Source organism: Eumetopias jubatus, unplaced genomic scaffold, assembly GCF_037043125.1.
Source record: "Eumetopias jubatus isolate StellerSeaLion01/CBP00866 unplaced genomic scaffold, mEumJub1_p1.0 scaffold_9, whole genome shotgun sequence".
Taxonomy (NCBI): Eukaryota; Metazoa; Chordata; class Mammalia; order Carnivora; family Otariidae; genus Eumetopias; species Eumetopias jubatus.
In genome coordinates, this window is record NW_028274815.1 from 65,623,039 (window position 1) to 65,647,277 (window position 24,239).

General features: G+C 36.7%; 1 protein-coding gene across 1 annotated transcript in view; it reads right to left on the reverse strand.

Annotated features, from left to right (window-relative positions):
- Positions 1-208: 208 nt before the first annotated feature.
- The window catches only part of CFAP36 (cilia and flagella associated protein 36), a 29,012-nt gene continuing 4,981 nt past the window's right edge, over positions 209-24,239 (reverse strand). Inside the window, exons 4-10 of the mRNA XM_028104097.2 lie at positions 12,222-12,336; positions 8,495-8,582; positions 6,764-6,815; positions 4,509-4,611; positions 1,238-1,377; positions 901-1,050; positions 209-373 (exon numbers count right to left, since the gene is read on the reverse strand). Of these exons, the coding sequence (XP_027959898.1) occupies positions 272-373; positions 901-1,050; positions 1,238-1,377; positions 4,509-4,611; positions 6,764-6,815; positions 8,495-8,582; positions 12,222-12,336 (750 nt within the window). The 3' untranslated portion in view covers positions 209-271. The remainder of the gene's footprint in view (positions 374-900; positions 1,051-1,237; positions 1,378-4,508; positions 4,612-6,763; positions 6,816-8,494; positions 8,583-12,221; positions 12,337-24,239) is intronic.

A 24,239-nucleotide genomic window follows, 5' to 3' on the forward strand; every position in this document is an offset into this window, starting at 1 on the left:
TGACAACTGTATCCTTGGTACCACAGTGCTTAGCATAAATAGTAACCAAGTTGGTATGAATAAATGCACGATCACGTTTCTATACCTTCTTTCTCAGCCCAAGTAGCTGTCTTCCCCACCACCCTTTACCTCAAAAGTTTAATAAAGTATTAAGAATGAGCTTATATTTGCATTTACAAACACAAGTATTTGAAACTAACAGGCTCAGTTTAAGGATTAAATAATTTATTTTTAAGAAAATTTGAACTTGTTTTACTAAATCGTTTTAAAATTACTTATTAATAACTTCTTCTTTAAGTTTCTCTGCAAGCAATCTCCTCTTTAGTAATGTTTGCTTCTCCTCTGCTGTCATTTCTGGTTTCTCTGTCATTTCCTTAAACAAAACAAAACAAAACAAAAATACAGGAAAAAAATTGGCTATAGTGTAAGATGGGTTCATTTGTCTAAAATTCCCAACATACTGCCTCAAAGAGCATTTTCAGTAAATAAAAATGTAAAAAACCACATGTGGACTGGGCTCTGTAAATCTCTTCTTGGCAAAAATCTCTTCTTAGGGAAGAAAGCCTCTTGGAGGTGGTGGCAAGGGTACTGTTGCTGCTTTGTGGGTAAAATATTTCAAAGGGCTTAGGTAAAATAGACTGCTGACCCTTAAGCACTCAGAGCCGGGCAAGTAAAGAAAAAAATGTATAATGAGACCGCTATCATTTCAACCTCACAAAATCTTCATATCATAACTACCTCACTGCCTAGAAAAAACTAACCAGGTGCTACGCTAGCAGGGAGGGTAATAGGACTGCATCTACAAGCAACGTTCATTATCAAGGCTGTCTTGCACACATTCTGATTGTGACAATTCCACCTCTAGATTTGCAAAGTTTGACACACTAAAGCTAGCCATACCTCCACCTCCCCAGCAGGTTTTCCTTTCTGCTCGGAATTTTGTATCCGCTTAGTCCTCATATCCTTTCTCATGGACATCAATCTATCTCTCTTCTGCTTGAGGTAGCGCTCTCGTAGTCGGAGCTCCTCTGTTCCAAGTGTTGATAAATTCTGAGCCAAAAAAGAGAAGGAACTATTTAAATTCAAGTCCACATAATAAGCGGCACAGATAACCACTGGGGTGGTTCAACTCAAAATTCGTAATAACAAAAGCCAAGTGTATGCCTTTTTACATTGTTTGTTCCTAGCACTTTGTCATTTTGTTCATAGTTCTTAAAAAGTAATGTTTTTCACTTACTGCTATTGGTCCTTCAGTGCTTGCATGTTCTAAGCCAGGAGTCTTCAGGCCTTTTTGTGGGAAGGAGGAAGTTTCAGGCAGCGTTTCCAGCTTTCTTGCCAAAGGTTGTACCAACTGATTAGCAAAATGCACTTTAACTTCTGGCAGTAATTAGAGACCAATTAGAATATTATAAGAAATATTAAGCATTAGGTTGGTTCACGAAAATGCCTAGTGTTTTTTTTCTCACTGTCTTTTTTTTTCCCCCCTCATTTTCAATCAACACACACTGATTCAATGTCTATATTGTCTCAAGCACTGGGTAAGAACAATAAACATGGTCTCTGTCCTCAAGGAGCTTGAAATACTGCTACTCATGAATAATGACATTTCAACAAATACCAAGCTCCTGCTGTTTGGCACTACAGCTACAAGAAGTCTAATTCTTGTCTAAAGAGTAAAACTATACTACACTGTAACACAAGGTTGCCACATAAACTAAATAAACAGGACACTAAAACCCCTTACTGGTAGTGTAATTCGTTGTCAAACTTTGACTTACAGAAGAAACTGTAAATGACCCTATATTTTCAGAACAGTGAAGTTAAAGCTACAATTTTTTGTACCGGACAAGTAAATGCCAATAATATCAATAATTTTTGTTTGTAATACATACTGAAGGTAACTTGAATAAACCTACTAACACTGTAAGAAAATGTAAAGATTTTAAAGTTAAGTAGAACTTAGAAGCAGATATAACAGAGCACTCAATATTTTCCAGTTCTTTGGTGACTGTGCTAAGAGACAAGATTAACATGCTAATTGCTCTTCTGAGCCATTTTTTATTATAAGACAAGGTGATTTTTTTTTAAGATAAAACATTTTCAGGGTAAGTACATGAACTATGAAAGACAGCAGAGTGAGACAAGAAAAGACTCAGATAAAAACAATAGCAAGAACTAAAAACAGGATGGGCAAATATGATATACATGTCTCAAAATGTTTAAAAATTTTGATAGCACAGTAAAACCGGAAATAAAACTCTGCATGAGCAAAAAACTTGCCAAAGGACCACTGCTTTAGCATGGAGTAAGTGTCCTGTTGGCAGTGCCAGGGAGGCTGGAAGAAGAAATGCTCTTCAGGCTCTTGGACAGTAAGGAAAGTCTCTATAGAAAAGATGAGGCTGTAGCTAACCTCCAACCAGCCTAGACAGGGAGCTACAGAACTTAGAAATAAAAACAACGCTCAAGCAAGTTGGTTGCTGCAAACAAGAGTTAAACATGCCATTCTTACTGATGGTGACTTTACACAGAGGTAGGCTTAGCCCCCCAGATATGGAAGCACACGGCTGAAGAAGGGACAATTCCATTCATTTCTGAGGAGGGGGATCCTAGGCACATAAGCATTTATATTCCATTCATGTACATGTTCTGGATAGTTCTTGCCTGGAGTTTGTTAGTTATGAACATCTTGTATGTTCTAACTCACACCTAGAGAGGAAAGTACTTGAAACCAAAATACTTAGCTTCTCTGATATCTAGGAATACAGAATTAGAAAACCAGGAAGCTTAAAGAAAGATCATCTTATCTCTGGCAACTCTTTGCATCAGTTTGAGAACAGATGCCATCCATTTCTAGCAGGAACCAAGGAAAAACATGAAAAAAAAAAGGAATTAAAAAGGAAGTCAGACTCCTTTTTGATTCTTCCCAAATTAGGTCTTCAAAGTGGACTTCCATCACTGTGCATGAAATGATTTCCTGGAATATCAGATACACTCATTTTTAAAAAATAGAATAGTTTTTGAAAACTAAAGTCATTACTTTAGAAATTATCTGCCATTTGTTCTGTGCCACTTATGTGCATATCTGAGTTATATGTGCTTTGAGATTAAGTTTAACTTCACTTAATAGTCAGATAAGGAACTAGACAAAGCAAATGTATTCAAATTATGTCAGACACAAGACTGAAACGTGTGTACTTAGGTCTGTACAAAACAGAAAGCTAAATCTGGGCCAGCAAATTAAAAAAGAGTTCAGACAAATCTAAAGCAGGTGCTTTCATAAATATAATTCCGATGAAGTTATTCTACCTAGAATCTGATTATGAAAAAAGAACAATGGTTAAATTTGCTAGGAAGAAAGAAGCAAGGTAATTTCATAAACCTCCTTCTGTTTCATATGCCCCATTGTTTTATCAACTAAGAGTACAGTTCCTTAAAATAAATGGGTAAACATCAAACCCATCTTATCGCAATTATAAAAATTCTTCTAAAGTGCAAAAGAACACAAGATTTTGGAGGCAGAAGACCAAGTATGTTACAGTTTTACCACTTAAAAGCTCACTGGTTTTAGACAAGTCACTCAACTTCCTTGAATTTCTTCTAAAACAAAAATAATAAACATAAAAATAAAGATCATATCTACCTCACAGTTGTGTGGCTTTTTTTTAAATGAGAAAAGGACATTTATTTAAAACCAGAGAAATGCGTGATAAAATGAACTGAATTCATGATCATGACTCAAGTTCTGTTTCAGAGTTACTTGTTTTCTTATAAAGAAAATCAGAATATATTAAAAATGAACTTGCGGGGCGCCTGGGTGGCTCAGTTGGTTAAGCGACTGCCTTCGGCTCAGGTCATGATCCTGGAGTCCCGGAATCGAGTCCCGCATCAGGCTCCCTGCTCAGCAGGGAGTCTGCTTCTCCCTCTGACCCTCTTCCCTCTCGTGCTCTCTCTCATTCTCTCTCTCTCTCAAATAAATAAATAAAATCTTTAAAAAAAAATGAACTTGCCATATATTGTACAAATTCATCCACTAACGTTTTCCACAAGGATTCTCATCAATTTTAGTTTCAATATTTCCTGACTAAACATCTGGATAAACTGGCTACTTTTTGTTTCCTAGTTATGCTTTAATTCATTAGGAAAATAACTTAATATTACCTTTCCAAGTTCCGCTTCTAACTCACAAACACTATATAACTGTGGTCAAGGAAGAGAACACAAATGCGACGTGAGCATATCTTGGAGGCTGCGAGCCTTGGCGGCTCCCTCAAGGAAATTTCACTTGCTGCCCTGGGTTCCAGGCTTCACTTAGAAATCTGGGAACTACACCCTCTCTGTTAGCTGAGTATTTCCCACCTGCAACCTCCATAGCTAAATTAAAAAAGAATTTTAAAGATCAATGGCCATTCAACACTGCCTCCCAGGGGTTTTGAAGGTTAAGTAGGTATGAGAAAGTACACACTCTTTATGATGTTTATCTATCTATCTTGTTAGAGAAAGTTCAGTACCTGAGGGTGGGTGTGCAAAATGTTCACCATCTCCTTGGGAATTCTTCATGTTTGCAGTTTCATTAGCATGCACTGGAGGCTCTTCTGTTTTAGCCTCTGCTAACTTCAGGAATCCATAATACAATTAAAAAAAAATTTTAGATTAATTTTGACTGATTCACTATTTAAGGGATCCAAAGACGTTACTTTAAAAAAAAGTATTGTCTACTAAATAAATAATGAACAAGAGATTTTCCAAAGTTTTTAAGATGTTTCCAGCATTTTATATCTTTTACTTTTTGAGGTAGATAAACATTCTCATTTCAAATCATGCACTGCTAAGAATAACTAACTAACTAGTATGTTTAGGACTTTGGACTTAGCAAGAAGTTAGGTTCACACCCAGGCTTCACCTTTACTACTCATCTGACCTTGAGGAAGACACCAAAAATACTCTAATAAGAGAAAGAAATCCTCTGAATTATAAGGTGCTTTTCCACTTAAAATAATCTATATACCACTACCATGGTATGCCTGAAGAAGCCACAAATGGGTTTATTCCCATTTCTAAAATGGGATAGTATATTTAAACCAAATAAATCATTTAAATCTTGGAAAAAACTAAACTGATAATTTGTTTTTCTTAAAAACAGAGGAAAATCTAATCACATGTAGCTTATTAGGTAACTCATGTCATAAGCCCCTATATGCTGGGTAAAAGACATAGGAAGATTCATTATCATACTATCAGCTCTACTCTTGTGTGTTTGAAAATTTCTATAATAAAAACCCATACATATAGCCCCTAAAATATAGTATTATTCAAGAAGCCAAATATAGTTTGCTTATAAATCAGAGAGTTAATACTATGTCTTCTGATAGCAGTTTTGAGCTGCTTTCTATTCCATACTCTTAAAAGGTTTTATTTATTTATTTGTCAGAGAGAGAGAGCACAAGCAGAGGGAGTGGCAGGCAGAGGGAGAGGGAGAAGCAGGCTCCCCACTGAGCAGGGAGCCCGACGCGGGTGTGACTCGATCCCAGGACCCTGGGACCATGACCTGAGCCGAAGGCAGACACTTAACCGACTGAGCCACCCAGGCGCCCCTGTTCTATACTCTTACATTAAAAAATAGCAGCATCTATGAAATGCACCTCCATTTCCTAAAAGGAGATTTACTTAAAGATACATAAATCACCTCTTAATCCTAAAACATCTCTATTTCTTCTGCTCTTCATGGGGTACCTTGCAGTAAAATAAGGCTCTTCAAAAACAGTGCATGATACAAGTATGTATCATAGTGATTGAAGGAAAAAAAGGAAAACGACTTTTGAGTGATTGAGAGACAGTTTATATTGTTTCCCTTTCCCTTCAGAGAGATTTGGGAAAACACAGGAAGAGAGGCAGCTAGAGCAGAGGAGAGGAAAGAATAATTATTAGCTTCCTTCACCTCAGCCGGATACATGTTTAATTTATCCTTAGGAAAGATTAGGCACTTTATGGAAATAGTTCTTAATGGAAGAACAGTATGCCAGGGAATACCATAACTGACTCATTCTGCTTCAGGCTGATAACATTAAAGTCTGCAGAGGACCCTCAAGAGTAACTGCAGTTGCTGTTTCAAAACAGTAAAGGAATCAAAGGGAGGGAGAAAGTAAAATATTATTCTTAATTGTCTCTTATTCATAAAATTAAGGGGAACTTTTATAAGGAACCCCTCATAATATGAATGATATTACAGTTTTTTGTAGTTAATCTCAGTGTTTTGGGGTACTTAAAAGGTAGGTTGCTGCATGGGTTATAAAGTGAATATGGTTATAAAGTCACATATAAATGCTTAGAATTGCCAAGAGATATGATACTCTGAGGAACTGTGTAGTTCCACATAAGCAGCAAATCCTAGGGGTAAACTTAAGAGATAACAGCAATGAGGGGCACCTGGCTGCTCAGTCAGTAGAGCATGTGACTCTTGGTCTTAGGGTCATGAGTTTGAGCCCCACATTGGGCAAGTTTACTTAAAAAACAAAGGATAAGGGAACTTGGGTGGCTCAGATGGTTGGGTGTCTGCCTTCAGCTCAGGTCATGGTCCCAGGGTCCTGGGACTGAGCCCCACATCGGGCTCCCTGCTTAGTGGGGAGCCTGCTTCTCCCTCTCCCACTCCCCCTGCTTCTGTTCCCTCTCTCGCTGTGTCTCTGTCAATAAATAAATAAAATCTCAAAAAAAAAAAAGGATAACAACAATGAAATACTTCTGTTATATTAATATGTTCTGTGGGCACCTGCTTTTTACTCTTCCTTTCTTCCTCCTGGTCATATTCCTCTTTTGATTTTCTGAAATATACAAAAATAAGGTAGAAAAGTAAATTTTCTTTTTTGGTCAAAGAACAAATATCCAACTAACAAATGCCAAACTAAGCTCACAATATGTGCAAGGAATCTTGGAAACCAAGATGGAAAGAATCAGGCTTTTCTTAAAGCAGCTTAGAATCAACAAAGACACACATAATAGGCATATAAAGCATAATATAGTAACACAAACTACAGGTTCACCCATTTCTTCTGGAAATGGGAATGACCCCTAGCTGAACAAAGACCTACAGATTTGAAATCCTAAACCCAAATATGAATGGCAAATCTCATCTCTCACTTTAAAGTGATAAGCTCCATCTCTCCCCTCATTTTAGTTTTTCCAGTGCCACCAGAGCGATCTCAAAGCTCTCCTGGTATCACTATGCCAAAGCCCTATCAGTTGTTGTAAACTGCTCACTGAGGGCCTCTGATTTAGGAAAACAGCCAAGTCAACTCTCATTCATTAACTAAGCTCTACTACTTTAAAGAGTACATTCCCCTCAAAAGCCCTTAAAAATAAAATCTAAAAGTACAAGGCTGATTAATTTTCAGACCACTAATCAACCAACAGAAGCAACCAGTTCAAGTCAAAACTACCAGTCTTCTAAACCTATTAACAATATCCTTAACTCTTCACACCTATAAACTCAAAGCATTCTGTGTTGTCTCAGGCTCCCATCTGCCCCTGCTGTGCAAAACAGGACCTGGCCGGAAGAGGTTGGGTTTACCAGCACACCTGCCTCCCTCCCCACAAACCACTCAAATCCCCTGGAATTAAGTACTAAGTCATGGAGCTCTTGCCATAGTCCCCCACTAGACCCATCCTCCTAATCACCATCCTTCCCTGTCCTCGCTTCTGCTTTGGAGTTGAGGACAAGGTGGATAGTGGTAGAACTACAGGATGCTAGAAGACGATCATGTGTATGGTTAGAGTTGAAGAGAAGGGAAGGGCTCCCAAAGGACAAGTCCCCATTCTGCAGGTGACAGTGGCTGCAAGTATCCTTCTGCCCTAACCCTATACATTCTCAAAGGAGATTTAAAAATGAGGCACTGCAATTGCTGCTCCCTTCTGAAATTCCCAGAGGGGTCAAGAGACAACAGGCCCAAGGGAAAAAAAGAAATGTTCCTTTAGTGGCCTGCACACTCCATGCCAGGCATTTGGCTGAGAATCATGTAACTGGGGCAAGGAAGGGACCAGCAAGACAGTCATTTGGGATGGGCACTTCCCACTGTCCACTTTTCCCTTACAGGTTACCTGCCACCCTGTCAGCTATTTGGTCCTTGGAGTGTGAATGTCCAGCCTCCTGCTGTCAGACACACCTGGAATGAGCCACCTCTAATACCAAGGTCCAGAAGCCATGGAGTATCTTGCTCACCAGGCTGGGTCTACTGGCTGGTTTCCTGTTCCCATGATGGAAAGGGACGAAGCCCCTCCCATTTAGGTTGATATGGTATGAGGCACTTGAAAATCATTTTTTGTGTCCATTAAAAAATGTTATACATAGTTATAAACAAATACAATGACAAATCATTTTTATTGTTTTCAGTAGAGAATTTAGTTATTTTTCACTAATTCATAATATTTTGAGGGTAGAAAACATATACAGATCATGTCACAATATTACTAATGATTCATTCAAAAGATAATTAAAGAAGGATACCTAAGAACTTCCCTCAGGATTTTCATCTCTTCCTGTTCAAGGTCACTGACCATATCAGAACCATCTGTTAGGCAGTCAGGTAATACACCTGTTCAAAATCAAAGACCACACAAAAGAATATGAACTCAGCTGAAAACATTTATTGCTCACTATTCTAACTCATCAAGAAGTACAAATCAGTTTGTTAATGGCTTTCACTTAAATGTTCTAAGCTATTATCTTGCTAATTATGGTCTTTTTACTTTTTCTTGTTTTACAGAATCAGCCCCACCCAAACCCCACAGTTTTACCTACAAATTCTGTTAGTAATTATTTGCATTACCCATTAAAAATAACCATAATATAGCAATTAAAATTAGTTAATATAAACTATCACTTCCCTTAATCATATACTGAGGATAGACCACTGAAATCATTAAGCTCCTAATAATGAAAGTATGCTCTCAGGGGCGCCTGGGTGGCTCAGTCGTTAAGCGTCTGCCTTCGGCTCAGGTCATGATCCCAGGTTCCTGGGATCGAGCCCCGCATCGGGCTCCCTGCTCAGCAGGAAGCCTGCTTCTCCCTCTCCCACTCCCCCTGCTTGTGTTCCCTCTCTTGCTGTGTCTCTCTCTCTGTCAAATAAATAAATAAAATCTTAAAAAAAAAAAAACGTATGCTCTCAGAAGTATCCCTTAAGTGTGAAAAGAGATTACAAAACAAAATATAAAATACTTTGTTAATTTAAACAGCATGTTAATACTCTTCATTCATACTACAGCAAATGCTACTGAAAAGGGCCCTGCTTACTATATGGGAAAAAGCACAGTGCTAAGCACTCGGGGGGAACATAAAGATGAATAAAACAATCTGCCCTTGGAGCTTCTATCCAGATATTGGCCCAATAACTATAAACCAAGGCAATACCAACTTCAGCCCAAAGCAAATAATAATTCATGGCAAGTAATTTTAAGTATTGGTTGAATTTACTTTATTACCTACATCTTCCTAAGAAGCAGGTAGACTGGTAATCAATGTTCTATTCGTATCTATAATTAGTATATTCCCACAACATCAGCAGCATGTCTCTTAATTTTTACCTTCCATTTCTTTATCCACAGATGACTATGGGATTTTGGATCTGCTCTAAATTAAAGTACCTTTATTATTCTAATCCCCTTGATGTTTAAATACCTTTTTTAATTAAACTTTTTATTTTGAGATAATTGCAGATTCACATGCCGTTGTAAGAAATAATACAGAGAGATGCTATGCATGCACCCTTTATTCAGTTTTCCCCCAATGGTAACATCTTGCAAAATATAGTATGGTATCACAACCAGAAAACTGACATCTATCAAGTGCATTTTTGCACTTTTTCCAGTCAAAAGATATACAATTAGTATTCTCTGATAGTATTTCTGAGGAAAATGAAAAGAACTAAGGAAAGAATGATGCAACAGTATGCAAAACTTCAAAACCATCAAAATAATGCTCTGATTTGCATTTCCCAAAAATTCTTTGATAAAATACAACAAAGAATCCAGAGAGCCTTTGAATTTTTCTTACCACAAAGACAATTTTCAAATGGTCTGTGGTTTTGAGTACAATCAACATTGCTCTCAGGTACTAACTCCTGGATCTAAGTTAAGCAACATTCTTAAATGCACGTATTAAAAATGCTATGGCACAAACTATTAGATTTTATTTAAATGTAAGCCAACAGTCCCACCCAGTGGTTTGATACCAGCTCTATTCCGCATCATTGCCTCAACCTCCCTTGCTAATGTAAGCCAGATTTGTTTAATTATCAGGCAGCCAAGTATTCAGAGGCTGAGCCCTACCCCACCACAGGAGAGTGATTCATGATAATGGTCTCATTTCCCCTGCCAGAGGGTTTAAGAAAAACATGTGACCCCCATCCTGACCAATAGGACCTGAGAGGGAAGCTCCTGGGGGCTTCCAAGCAAGTTTTGTCTTGCTAACAAAAAGAGATGTACAGGAAGAAATACCCCTTTTCTTCAGGAGACGTTGTTGAGTCTCAGCCAATGCAGCTAGAGTGCAATCAGGAGAGAAGACCCTGAGAATAGCAGAGTATAAAGATGAAAAGTGTCTGTGCTCTTGATAGTATCAATGAATCACTAACTTAACCAACATGGACTGTCTTCCTTCCTTCCTTCCTCTGGACTTCTTGTTCTGTGAGAGGATCGTTTCTTACTGCTTAGGACATTTTCATTGAGGTTTTTTCTGCTAATGACAGCCTGAGGCATCCAGCTGATACAAGCGCTATATGTATTTGTTCCCTTTATATTAAAATCTAAATGAGTTTCCAGTTAAATTCCAAATGAAAACTATATGGAGTGCCAATATCAAGTTCACTAGTTATGCTTTAATCCCCCCAAAACAATTTTAACTATAGCATAAAATAATTATTCACATCCTCTAACCCATAGGTCAGAATAAAGCATAATTTCAGGAACATTTAGAGAAAAGGATTTTATAAAGTATACTATGGTAGAAAGACAAATAGACTGTTTTCCAAACTTGTTTACACCAAAGTAACAGCACAGTGTCATCCATCGTTCAGGGTTAGGGTGATGTTATCTCCTACTCAGAGACATCAGCAGCATCCTAGGATTTTACAGGATGGTTATGGTGGTGGTTGGGCTCTCAGAGACAGTCTCTACTCTCATCATACTAATGAGAGGAGAATCCACAAGGGCCCTGCAACACTGCAATGTTTGCCCTGCAACAACAGAAGCCTCTTGTTGCATGTTCCAGACCCTTAAAAGCAAACAGTAAAACTGAACTATAGCTCTCACATCTTCAAGAAACAATTTTTAAAAAGGTCCTGCTGCCAAACCTTTAAAGAGTATATAGGTATGGTCAAGATTATCAGTGCAGTTAATTGAGCAAAGGAACACATAAGTATTAAGGTAGGTTACTAGAGCCAGAAATCTGAAAGGAGGTAAGAATCTGGATTGAATCTGGACTGAAAAGGAGATAGTACAATAAGAAGTATGGTTAGAAACTCAGATGTGTTGAGTCAAGATGTCAAATGCAATTCAAATACACAAGAAGGGAACAAAAGCAGGAAGATCTAGGGACAAACTGAAATTAGACAAGAGAGTCAGGAAACAGATTAACTAAAGAGAACTACTAGGGCTTTGAGTTCTGTTTTCCTTTTCCTGATGGTAGTGCAATCATACCTGCCCATTACCCTAGAACAGTTCTCAGTTTGGTCCCAGGACCAGCAGCATCACCTGGGAACTTGTTAAAAATGCAAAGCATTCGGTCCCACCCCAGACCTGCTGAATAGAAGAGAGAAACAACCATACGTGTTTCAACAGCCCTCCTACTACTTCCAAAGCTCACTAACGCTGGAGAGCCCCTGTCTCCTACAAAGGTCCTAACAATGATAAGCCAGAAGGAAAAGACAAGTAACCTTCTCTCAACAGTAACTAAAACTGTGACAATTCAAAAATACTGAATTTCATAAATAAAATGACTCGGAAGAAAAATCAGCCTAAAACATCATTAAATCAAATTCTGGTCTGCTTTCTTTGAGACAGCCAACACAAACTGATCAGGAAAGTTTACATTGTTGAATCTCTTCAGTCAACAAACCTGAAATACATTTGTACAAAGCAGCTACATTTAATACCATAATAGAATCAGAACAGTCAAAACTAAAATAAAACAAAACAAAACAAAACAAAAAACCATTAGATTTCTAAATTCAACATTTTACCATTTCTCTCTTGAATTATTCGAATGGCTTGCAGCTGCATTTCAATGTTTTTCTGGACCATCATTGCTTTAAAGATAGTAAAATCTTCTGCTGCCAACACAGGTTGCAAAATGGCCTATGGAAAGAAGTCTGGAAGTTAAACGAAGATTCGAGTTGTTTTTTTTTGTTTTTTGTTTTTTTAGGATTTTATTTATTTATTTGACATTGAGAGAGACAGTGAGAGAGGTAATACAAGCAGGGGGAGTGGGGGAGGGAGAAGCGGGCTTCCCGTGGAGCAGAGAGCCCAATGCGGGGCTCAATTCCACAACCCTAGGATCATGACCTGAGCTGAAGGCAGATGCTTAACGACTGAGCCACCCAGGCACCCCTAAACGAAGACTCAAGTTTTAAAACTATTTCCACACACTCAGATAATTTCTATGGCCAATCATTTGTATTAATTCAAGAATGCTGTATTATTATTTATGGTCAGATGACTCAAATGGAAAATTTTAAGATTCTAAAAGCCTTTAAGGTAAGGTTGACTCTCCCAACCCCAAGGCCTCCAAAAAGCTAAGGCTGACAATGGTGATGTATTTTCCAAATAAGCCAGTGCTGAGTAACTCTGAAAAACAACACAGAAATTAGGCTTACTTTTTTAAGGTTACCACTTCAGTATCTGGATTTGTTTTGCAGCCAAAATAACGATATCTATGGGTTTTATTTCTATCACCTGAAATTTACTGTGAATAATAAATCGGTAACTACAAAATTATCCCTTAATTAATAAAAGCACCAAGTTGAATAAAAGTAAATGCAAAAAAATGGAGTCTGGAAAATAAGTGTAATGAGATATTAGTAATGTGAGAACACAACTGTCCTGTATGTAGAAGTTTCATATAAGAGGTAAGTTAGAAATTATGATATGAAATCATTTTCTGGATGAAACAAAAATGTGATAAATTAAGGGGAAAAAATGAAGACTTGTCTACCCTGGAGTACCCAAATTAACACTTCCTTAACTTCAGGGAGCTATTTGCTGTATTAAAGAGCAAACCAATTCCCAAGCTAATTAATAATAAGTAGAATAAGATTTGCAATGTGTGAAAACCCAGAAGAAAGCACTCAAATTTTATGCACCTGACTAAAATCTTATTTCAAGCTTTACATGATATTAATGTAAAAGCTGAGCACACAAAATCATGCAGAGGCAACCAAGGGTGTACTATTGTTCACCAGGCAGGCTGCAGCAATGTCAGACACATCAACAAAAGCTCTATCAAAGAGCTCTATGCAAAGAGGAAGGAGCCCTCCCCAAGCAACCAGCTCACACCCTAGACAACCGCAGTATAGAGCAAAGCAAAACAAAACGCAAAAGCAGCTCTCTGTGACATTTATGAAGAGTCAACTGTAGAAAAAAAAAGATGGAAAGTTTATTCCCTTTAAATTCACATACACTGTTCAAAAGACCCACAGCAGGGCGTAGCAGATAGGCTTGACTGAAAGTTGAGGCCCAAAGCTCAGTATTGAAAATACTTGTGGCCAGTCTCCGTGATAGATTAGTGATGTCTGCCAAGACACCTTTATGGGATTACGCCCCCACGTAACTTTGTTCTGGGGCTTCCTAGACTTCTTTGAGTTCTGTTTTCCTTTCCCTGATGGTAGTGCAATCCTAGACTTCTTATTAGTGACACTAAGGAACTTTATCCTCATCAATAATAAACACTTGAAGGGCAATGCTATTAATAGCAATGTACCAACTGGAGCTTCTAACAGCAAGTCAAAGTTTGAGATGATACTTAAAAGTGCACCTTGATGCATCTAAGAAATGCATATTCCTAAGCCGTGCCCTAAACATAATGAATCTAAATTTCTAGAGGATGGGTGCCATGCTCGTTACAGCAGCACATATACTAGCGGGTTGGGTGCCCGTGTATTTCCACAGATAATTCTTGTAACATTAAAGCTCCAGAACCGTTGACACACTGGAAGAAAATGAGCCCTTGATACCAAAAACCATTCCCAGCTTAACCATGTACCAGCTGTGTGACTCTGGGCATGTCATTTAGTCCTCCGAGCTTCAGTTTCTTCATCTGCAAATTGGTACTATAATAATAATAGTAATACAGTATTTGGTTGAATCTAAGACTCCAGATTAGTAAAATAAGCCTTTACTTCTTGTACCAACTAGAAAAGAAAAAAAAATTCTGCCAATTAAATGAGAACATGTCATTTAGTGTAAAATACATTCTCATTTCAGAGGTATTATGATATGAAAAATTTGCATTTTAGCATGAAAGAAATATAATAATAACTTTCTGGCTGGGTGTTGGAATTAAATAAGAAGAGAAAGCACTTTTTAAACTGAAAAGTACCTATAAAAGTAATTGTTTTGGTCCTGTTGAGGCTGGTTAAATATCAAAATGATGCACTAATAAACCTAACAACTTTATAGCAATGGGATTCTTCTGGTTCAAGGAAATGGATGAGAGCTTCCAATAAAGGCACTAAGGGGAACTAAATACAAGAGTTACTTCAAAAAACTGGCAAGTACTTTAAAAACAACAATAATCTTAGGTATCCATTAAATTGATTGAAATGCCAAACTACTTTGACAGAAGACTATGAAGTAAGGTAAATGTGATGGTATCTATGTTTGAGAAGAGCATATTAACAAAAAAATGAACACTGAGTATTTAGGAATCTGACATACATGAGTTTACAAGATATTCAAATATATTCATTCTTAGTCTAAGGTTACCCTATTATTATCTCTGCTTAGAGTTCCTCATACCATAGTTTTGAAAGGTAGAAGTGATTTCATGTCCTTACACTACTCCATTAATAGACCGAACTACCAAGAGAAACAGATGAATTCACAATTATAGTTGGAGACTTCAATACCCTCTATCAGTAATGGACAGATCCAGCAGGCAGAAAATCAGAAAGGACATAGTTGAACTGAACAGCACCTTCAGTCAACTGGATCAAATTGATATTTTTCCAAAAACAGAAAAATACACATTCTTCTCACGTACACATGAAAAATTCACCCAAACAGACTACATTCTAGGCCATAAAACACATCTTAATAAATTTAAAAGAATAGGAATCATACAAAGTATCCTCTCAGACCAAAATGGAATTAAACTAGAAATCAATAGCAGAATGATAGCTGGAAAAACCTAAAATAATTGGAGATTAAATAATGTACTTCTAAATAAACACGTGAGTAATGAAATACAGTTGACCCTTGAACAATGTGGGGCTTAGGGGCACTGACCCCTATGCAGTCAAATATCTGCGTATAACTCTTGACTCCCCCAAATTTAACTACTAATAGCCTACTGATAGCCAGAAGCCTTACCAATTACATAAACCGTCCATTAACACATATTGCATATGTTATATTTATTATATACTGCATTCTTACAATAAGCTACAGGAGAGAAAATGTTATTATGAAAATCATAAGGAAACTAAAGGCAACCTCCTGAATGGGAGAAGATATTTGCAAAGGACATATCCGATAAAGGGTCAGTATCCAAAATATACAAAGAACTTACACAACACCAAAAAACAAATCATCCAATTAAAAATGGACAGAAGACATGAACAGACATTTCTCAAAAGACATACGGAGTGGCCAACAGACCCACGAAAAGATGCTCAATGTCACTCATCATCAGGAAAATGCAAATCAAAACCACTATGAGCCATCACCACATACCTGTCAGAATGGCTAAAATTAAAAACAAAAGAAACAAATGTTGGCGAGGATCTAGAGAAAAAGGAACCCTCCTGTGCTCTTGGTAGAAATGCAAACTAGTGCAGCCACTGTGGAAAACAGTATGGAGGTTCCTCAAAAAATTAAAGATAGAAATATTATAGGACCCAGTAATCCCACTACTGGGTATTTACTCAAAGAATACAAAAACACTAACTCAAAAAGATATATGTACCGCTATGTTTATTACAGCATTATTTACAATAGCCAAATTATGGAAGCAGCCCAAGTACACAATGATAGATTAGTGGATAAAGAACAGGTGGTTTATAGATACAATGCAATATTATTCAGTCATAAAAAAGAATGAAATCTTGCCATTTGCAACAATATGGATGGATCTAGAAGGTATAATGTGAAGTGAAATAAGCCAGTCAGAGAAAGACAAATACCATATGATCTCACTCATATGTGGAATTTAAGAAACAAAACAAACGAACAAAGGGAAAAAAAAGAGACAAACCAAAAAACAGACTCTTAACTACAGAGAATAAACTGATGGTTACCAGAGGGGAGGTGGGTGCGGGAGGATGAAATAGATGAAGGGGATTAAGAGTACACTTATCATGATGAGCACTGAGAATGTATAGAATTGCTGAGTCACTATATTGTACACCTAAAACTAATATAACACTATATGTTAACTATATTGGAATTAAAATTTTAAAAAAAGGAAATCATAAGGAAGAGAAAATACATTTATAGTACTGTTCTGTATTTATAAAAAAAAAAAAAAATCTGTGTAGAAGTGAACCAACACCAACACAGTTCAAACCTGTGTTGTTCAAAGGTCAACTGTAGTCTTAAGAGAAATCTTTTTTGAAAGAGAAATTTCTAAAATATTTCTGACTAAATGAATAAACTTATTGAAATTTGTGGGGTGCAGCAAAAGTAGTGCTCAGGAGAAATTTATGGCATTAAAAGCATATATTTAAGGGACGCCTGGGTGGCTCAGTTGGTTAAGCGTCTGCCTTTGGCGCAGGTCATGATCCCAGTGTCCTGGGATCGAGTCCCACATCGGGCTCCCTGCTCAGTGGGGAGCCTGCTTCTCCCTCTGCCTGCCACTCCGCCTGCTTGTGCTCTCTCTCTCTCTCTCTCTCTGACAAATAAGTAAATTTTTTGAAAAGCATATATTTAAAAAGAAGAAATATCTAACATCAGTAATCTAAGCTATCACCTCAGGAACGACAAAAAGAAGAATAAATTAAATCCAAAGTAAGCACAGGAAAAAAACAGTAGGAATTAGAGAAGAAATCAATTAAATTTAAAATAGAAAATCAACAAAACTAAAAGTTGATTCTTCAAAAATATCAATAAAACTGAAAAACCTCTAGCCAGGTTAACTACGAAACAAAGAGAGAAAAGACACAAATTACTAATATCAGGAATGAAAGAGGGTGCATCGTTACAGATCCCAGAGACATTAAAAGGATAATGTAGAAATACTGACAACTCGGGACACCTGGGTGGCTCAGTCGGTTAAGCGGCTGTCTTCGGGCCGGGTCATGATCCTGGGGTCCTGGGATTGAGTCCCACATTGGGCTCCTTGCTCAGCAGGGAGCCTGCTTCTCCCTCTCTCTCCCTCTGCTTGTGCTCTCTGTGTCAAATAAATAAAATCTTTAAAAATATATATATATTGACAACTCTATGTCCACAAATTTTATAACCTAGATGAAATGGACCGATTCCTTGAAAAACACAATGTGCCAAACTCACACAAGAAGAAACAGACAATCTGAATAAGGTAATAAATAGATAGGAATATTCTATCTATATCTATTAAAGAGAAGGAATCAATAATTAATAACCTTCCAAAACAGAAAGCACCAGGCCTAGCTGGGTCCCCTGGTTAATTCTACCCAATATTTAATGAAGATATTATACAATTCTCCACCAAAAAAAAGACAAAACTTTAAAGAAAAGTTATAGATTCATATTATTTCTCAAAAGAATAATGATTACGTATTTATTTGCCAAAGTTAAATAGCATAATCTACAGAACTGATGTGAAGTTTTTTCACTGATTTAAATTATTAAGGAGAAAAAAAGTATGACTTTGAAATCCACTATCTCTTCTATATATAATTTACTCAGTATCCATGCTATTGTCTCACCAACTCTCTCTGCCTGATTCAGGTTAAGATTTACATGTATTTGAACATGCATATGAAAACTTGCCCTTAGATAAGAATCCTCAAAAAAAAAATATACCAACTCTTCATAATCTCTTCCTGAAAGTAGAAGCAGAGGGAGAACTCCCTAACTTATTTTATGTAGCCAGCATTACACTAATACCAAAACTAGACAAAGACGCTACAAGAAAGAACAATCTCTCTCATGAACAGAGATACAAAAATACTCAACAAAATATTAGCAGATCGAAACCAAAAATGTATAAAAAGAATTATACACCATGACCAAGTGGGATTTATTCTAGTTATGCAAGGTTGGTTCAACACCCAAAAGTTAATTAATATAATCCATCAATCACACCAAGAGGCAAAAAAGAAAAATCATATGATCATATCAATAGATACAGAAAAAGCATTTGACAAAATCCAACATCCATTCATGATAAAACTCTCAGCAAATGAGGAAAAGAGAGGAATTTCCTTAACCTGATAAAGAACATCTATAAAAAAAACTGACAGCTAACATTTTACTTAATGGTGAAAAACTAGATGCTTTCCTATTAAGATCAGAAACGAGTTCCCTCCCACCACTCTCACTCCACATTATACTGGAAGTCCTAGCTAATGCATTAAAGAAAAGGAAATTAAAGGTACAAAGATTAGGAAGGAAGAAATAAAACAGTTTTTCTTCACAGATGACAGGACTGTCTGTAGACAATCCCAAAGAATCAGTTTAAATAAACTCCTGGAACTAATAAGTAATTATAGCAGGGCTGCAGGATACAAGGTTACTATACCGAGTCTCCTATATACTGGCAATGAGTAGTGGGAAAATGAAATAAAAAACGCAATACAATTTACATTAGCTCCACAATAAAAGAAAGTACTTAGGAATAAATCTAACAAAATACACAGAAGATCTATATAAGGAAAACTAAAAAACTCCAATGAATGAAATCAAAGGTAATGTAAATAAATGGAGAGATATTCTTTCATAGATAAAAAGACTCAACATTGCTAACATGTCAATTCTTCCTAATTTGATCTGTGGATTTATGCAACCCAAACAGAATCCAGCAAATTATTTTGTAGGCATCAACAAACTGATTTTAAAATTTATATGAAAAGATCAAAAGTCCCAGAATAGCCACATAATATTGAAAAAGAACTGTCAGAGGACTGACGCTACCTGATTTCAAGACTTACTATAAATTACAATAATCAAGAGACACTATGGTATTGCTGAAAGAGTAGACAAATAGATTAATGGAACGGAAAGAACCTGAAAATAGACCAACACAAACATAGTCAACTGATCTTTGACAAAGAAACAAAGGCAATCCAATGGAGAAAAGATAATCTTTCCCGCAAATGATGCTACAAGAACTGGATATCTACATACAAAAAAAATGAATCTAAATACTGAATTTATACCTTTCACAAAAATTAACTCAAAACGGAACATAGACTTAAATGTTTTAAAAAACAAAACCATAAAAATTCTAGAAGATGGCATAGAGAAAATCTGGATAACCCTGGGTTTGGCAATGACTTCTGAAGATACAACACCAAAAGCATAATCCATGAAAGAAAGCTGATAAATCACAGACTTCATTAAAATTTAAAAAAAAAAAAAGGAAAAACTTCTACTCTGTGAAAGACGCTGTTAGAAAAGGAAGACAAGCCACAGAAGAAAATTTTGTGAAATATTTGCAAAACACATATCTGATAAAGAAGACTTGTATCAAAAATTGTACACAGAAAACTCTTACAACTCAACTACTAGAAAACAACTCAATTTTAAAATGGGCAAAAGTAAACCACTACACCCCTAATTAGAATGGCTAAACTGTAAAAAACTGACTATACCAAGCGCTGCCGAAGATGTGGAGCAACAGGAACTCCCATTCATTGCCGGTGAAGATTCAAAATGGTACAACTACTTTAGAAGAGACTTTGGCAATTTCTTACAAAGCTAAACTTAATCTTACTGTATGATCCAGCTATCTTGCTCCTAGGTATTAATTGCCCAAATTAGTTGAAAACCTTATGTCCACACAAAAGCCTAAATATGAATATCTGTAGCAGCCTTTTCATAATTACCAAAGACTGGAAGACATCAAAATGTCCTTCAAAAGGTAAACAGATAAACTGTGGTATATCCATATAATGGAATGTTACTCAGCAATAAAAAGAAATGAACTGTCAAACAACAAAAAAACATGAAAGAACCTTAAATTCATATTGCTTAGCAAAAGAAGCCAGTCTGAAAAGGTATATGCTATATGATCCCATTATATGACATTCTGAAAAAGGCAACACTAGAGAACCAGTAAAAGACAGCGGTTGCGAGGAGCAAGGATGGAAAGGATAAACATGTGGGAGACAGGGGGATTTTTAAGACAGTAAAACTATTTTGTAAGATGCTGTAATGGTGGATATATGACATTGTGTATAAATCCACAGAACTGTAGAACACAAAGAGTAAACCTTAATATCAACTGTGGACAATAGTTAATAATAATGTTTCAATGCTGACTCATCAATTTAAACAAATATACCACACTAATGAAAGATGTTAATATAAGGGACACTGTACTCTCTGCTCAATTTTCTGTAAACCTAAAACGGCTCTAAAGATAAAAGCCTACTAGGGTGCCTGTGAGGCTCAGTCGGTAAAGCGTCCAGCTCTTGATTTCAGCTCAGGTCATGAGCTCAGGGTCGTGAAATCGAGCTCTGTGTGGAGCCCCATGTCAGGCTCCAGCTCAGCATGGAGTCGGCTTGAGATTCCCCTGCCCCCTCCCCAGCTCTCTCACTCCCGCACTCTCTCTCTAATAAATAAAGAAATAAACTATTTTTAAAAAATAAAGCTTATTAATTTTTTTAAATCTTACTAGTACTCACACAAAATATTGTTAATTACCCTGGGTGTATTTTTAGAAAATGAAAGTTACACCACATATGTAATCTTTTCAATGATACAAATTATTGGAAAAACAGCATAATTTTGCCAAATTACTATCATAACACAAATGTTTCTGAAAATGTTAATTTTTGTTATAAAAGTCAAAGCAAATCAAGAAACAAAAGCAAAAAATACTGCTTGTCTCTTGCCATATAGAAGTCTTTTGCAATACAGTATACAGAAATCAATGATGAACTCTATCCTCAACAAAAAAAAATCCAAGTCACAATGAAGGAAGTCATTTTTGCCTACTTCAGTTGGAAAATACCACAAAATTACAAAATTCAACTGAAGATGACTGAAATAATAAATATCTCAGTAGTTATTACAGTTACCATATTTTCTGAACAGTTAATTCATGAGCATGTTTTAAGAAATCACAGATTCAACAGAAAAACATGCTCTTACAGGTTTTTGGTTGTTGTTGTCTTAAACTAGAATTCTTCATCTGGTGCACTCCTTGCTATTCCTGCTAACTTCGATAAACAGAGTATGGCAGGGGCAGTGGCCTAGGTAGAATTATGACCAGACCAGGTGAAAATAATTTTGTTAAGTGGGCTTTAGCAGTATAATTCAATGGGAGCTGGTTTAAACAATCAAAACCAAACCAGCAAACCAAAACAAAATAAAAATTACCTCCTCAATAACCCAGGGCAAGCAGCTGGTTCCTTGAGTTAATTCTTAGGCACCCTATATTGGCATAATGGAATCAGCATTCTGATCTTTCTGTAGAAAGACTAGATCATTGCTGCAAAGCACTAAATAAAATAGCTTTAAGCTGGTTTTCTGGTAATGATGATGGCCTTGTGCTGATTCAGTCATTTTGCTATTTAGTATCTGATGCTAAGTGTTTGCTCCAGAAGAGAATACAGCTAACTAGTCCACATGGGGATTGAACGAATGACCCTGGCCTAATTAGCACACTGCTAATCAACCACCAAAATAGCTAGTATTAATTAGGAGGTGTTTCCATTTATAGACTACCTTATAAATGTCAGGTATTGTGCTAAGTGCTTTATGATCATTATCTCTTAAATTTTGCAAAAACCTTTCAAAGTAGATACTATCCAGATTTTACAGATGTGGAAACTGAGAATCAGAATGGATAAGAAAGGAAAACAGCACAACAATCTTACAGCTAGTAAATGAAAGCTCTAGGACTCAAATCTAGGTCTGTCTGTATCAAAAGCCTTGCCTCCTTGTACATAGCAAGACCTTATTACCAATCAATTCCAAATAAATCAAAAGGTGTTGTATGACAGAACAAAAAAGAAAGATGTGTTACTCTTGATCTGAAAGCAATATTTTAAAATTCTGAACATCTTCATTCAATTTAAAGTTATCCGAATAATGAAAACAAAAGGTGGATATGTCTGCTATTAGCATGAACATCTTTATTCACAAAGTAATTCAGGCTCATTCACAATGACTTAATTAAGAGGTTGACAAATATTCACCAAAGCAGAAAATATTCCTGAAAAACAAGGAAAATAAAAACAAATATCAACATCTTAAAAGAAACCTAAATATTAGTTAATAGTTTTCAAATTATTCCTGCCCACCTAAAAAGGAGAAGAAAATAATGCCTGTTATTGTCCTTAAACTAAACTTATGGTGCATATAGAATAAAAGCTACTGGTGAATTGTAAAATAACTTCCACTGTATAGCATTATTAACTAATAAAATCAGATGTTTATTTACATTAGTTGGGGCATACCAATAATAGTTAAAAATATTTTTCAAAATGCCAGGTTGTATTAAAGATATTGTGTAAGACTGTTGAATCACAGACCTGTACCTCTGAAACAAATAATACATTACATGTTAAAAAAAAAAAGAAGAAGAAGAAGATAGCAGGAAGGGAAGAATGAAGGGGGGGAAATCGGAGGGGGAGACGAACCAGGAGAGACTATGGACTCTGAGAAACAAACTGAGGGTTCTAGAGGGGAGGGGGGTGGGGGGATGGGTTAGCCTGGTGATGGGTATTAAAGAGGGCACGTACTGCATGGAGCACTGGGTGTTATACGCAAACAACGAATCATGGAACACTACATCAAAAACTAATGATGTAACGTATGGTGATTAACATAATAAAAAAAAGATGTTCTATCTCTAGAATTAGAGATGATCGCTAAATAAGAAAAACTTGTACAACAGAGAACTATAGCAGGAAGCACTGGATTAAACAGTAGTCAAAGCACCCTCTTCTAGGCCATGATAAGAAGATAATTTAAGTTAACAAACATTTATTAAGAACTACCTACTAGTAACTAGGTTCTCGTCTATGTGCTAGACACTGGAATGCAAAGATACTAAAAACATTTCAAAGGATTTATAATCTAGTAAGGCTAACAGACTTGTAAGAAACTAGAATTTGGGGCAGAGTACCAAAAAATACAAAAATGTTCAGTGAGGGGGCGCCTGGGTAGTTCAAATGGTTAAGCGTCTGCCTTTGGCTCAGGTCGCGATCCCAGGGTCCTGGGATGGAACCCCACATGGGGCTCCTGGCTCAGCGGGGAGCCTGCTTCTCCCTCTCCCTCTGCCTCTCCCCCTGCTCATGCTCTCTATCTCTGTGTCTCAAATGAATAAATAAAACCTAAAAAAAAAAAAAAGTCCAGTGAGGTAGAATGAGTGCTCATACCAGAGACCGGGAAAGCTGCCACAGGAAGTACCATTTTAGCAAGGCCCTCATGATAAGAGGGATCTATCTGGTAAGGAAAAGATACTGGGGTGGGGAGGTAAGAGCCAAACATTCCAGGGTTAGGGAATAGCATGAGCAAAGCCAGACGCATGGATGCTTCCAAGAACAAGGAGCCTGGAATGACAATAGTACATAATGTATCAGGAAATTACAGCAGGAGGAGACTGAAAATATAATTCAGTGTCACATCATAGACAATCCTCCCCATCATCTGGCTAAGGAATTACAGTTTATTTAGTAGAAAATGGAAAGCTAGAGCAACCAGAGAAGAAGGCTATTTAGGTAGTAGTAACATATCCCTATCCTGAACTTATGAGCAAGGGCTTGCAGCTGGAGCGCCTCGGCTGGTATCCTGCACTACTACTTACTGAGCAGAGGACTTTGCACTAGTCACTTAATATATCTGTGCATTGGGTTTTTCATTTCGAAGTGGAAATAAAATAGTGCCAAATT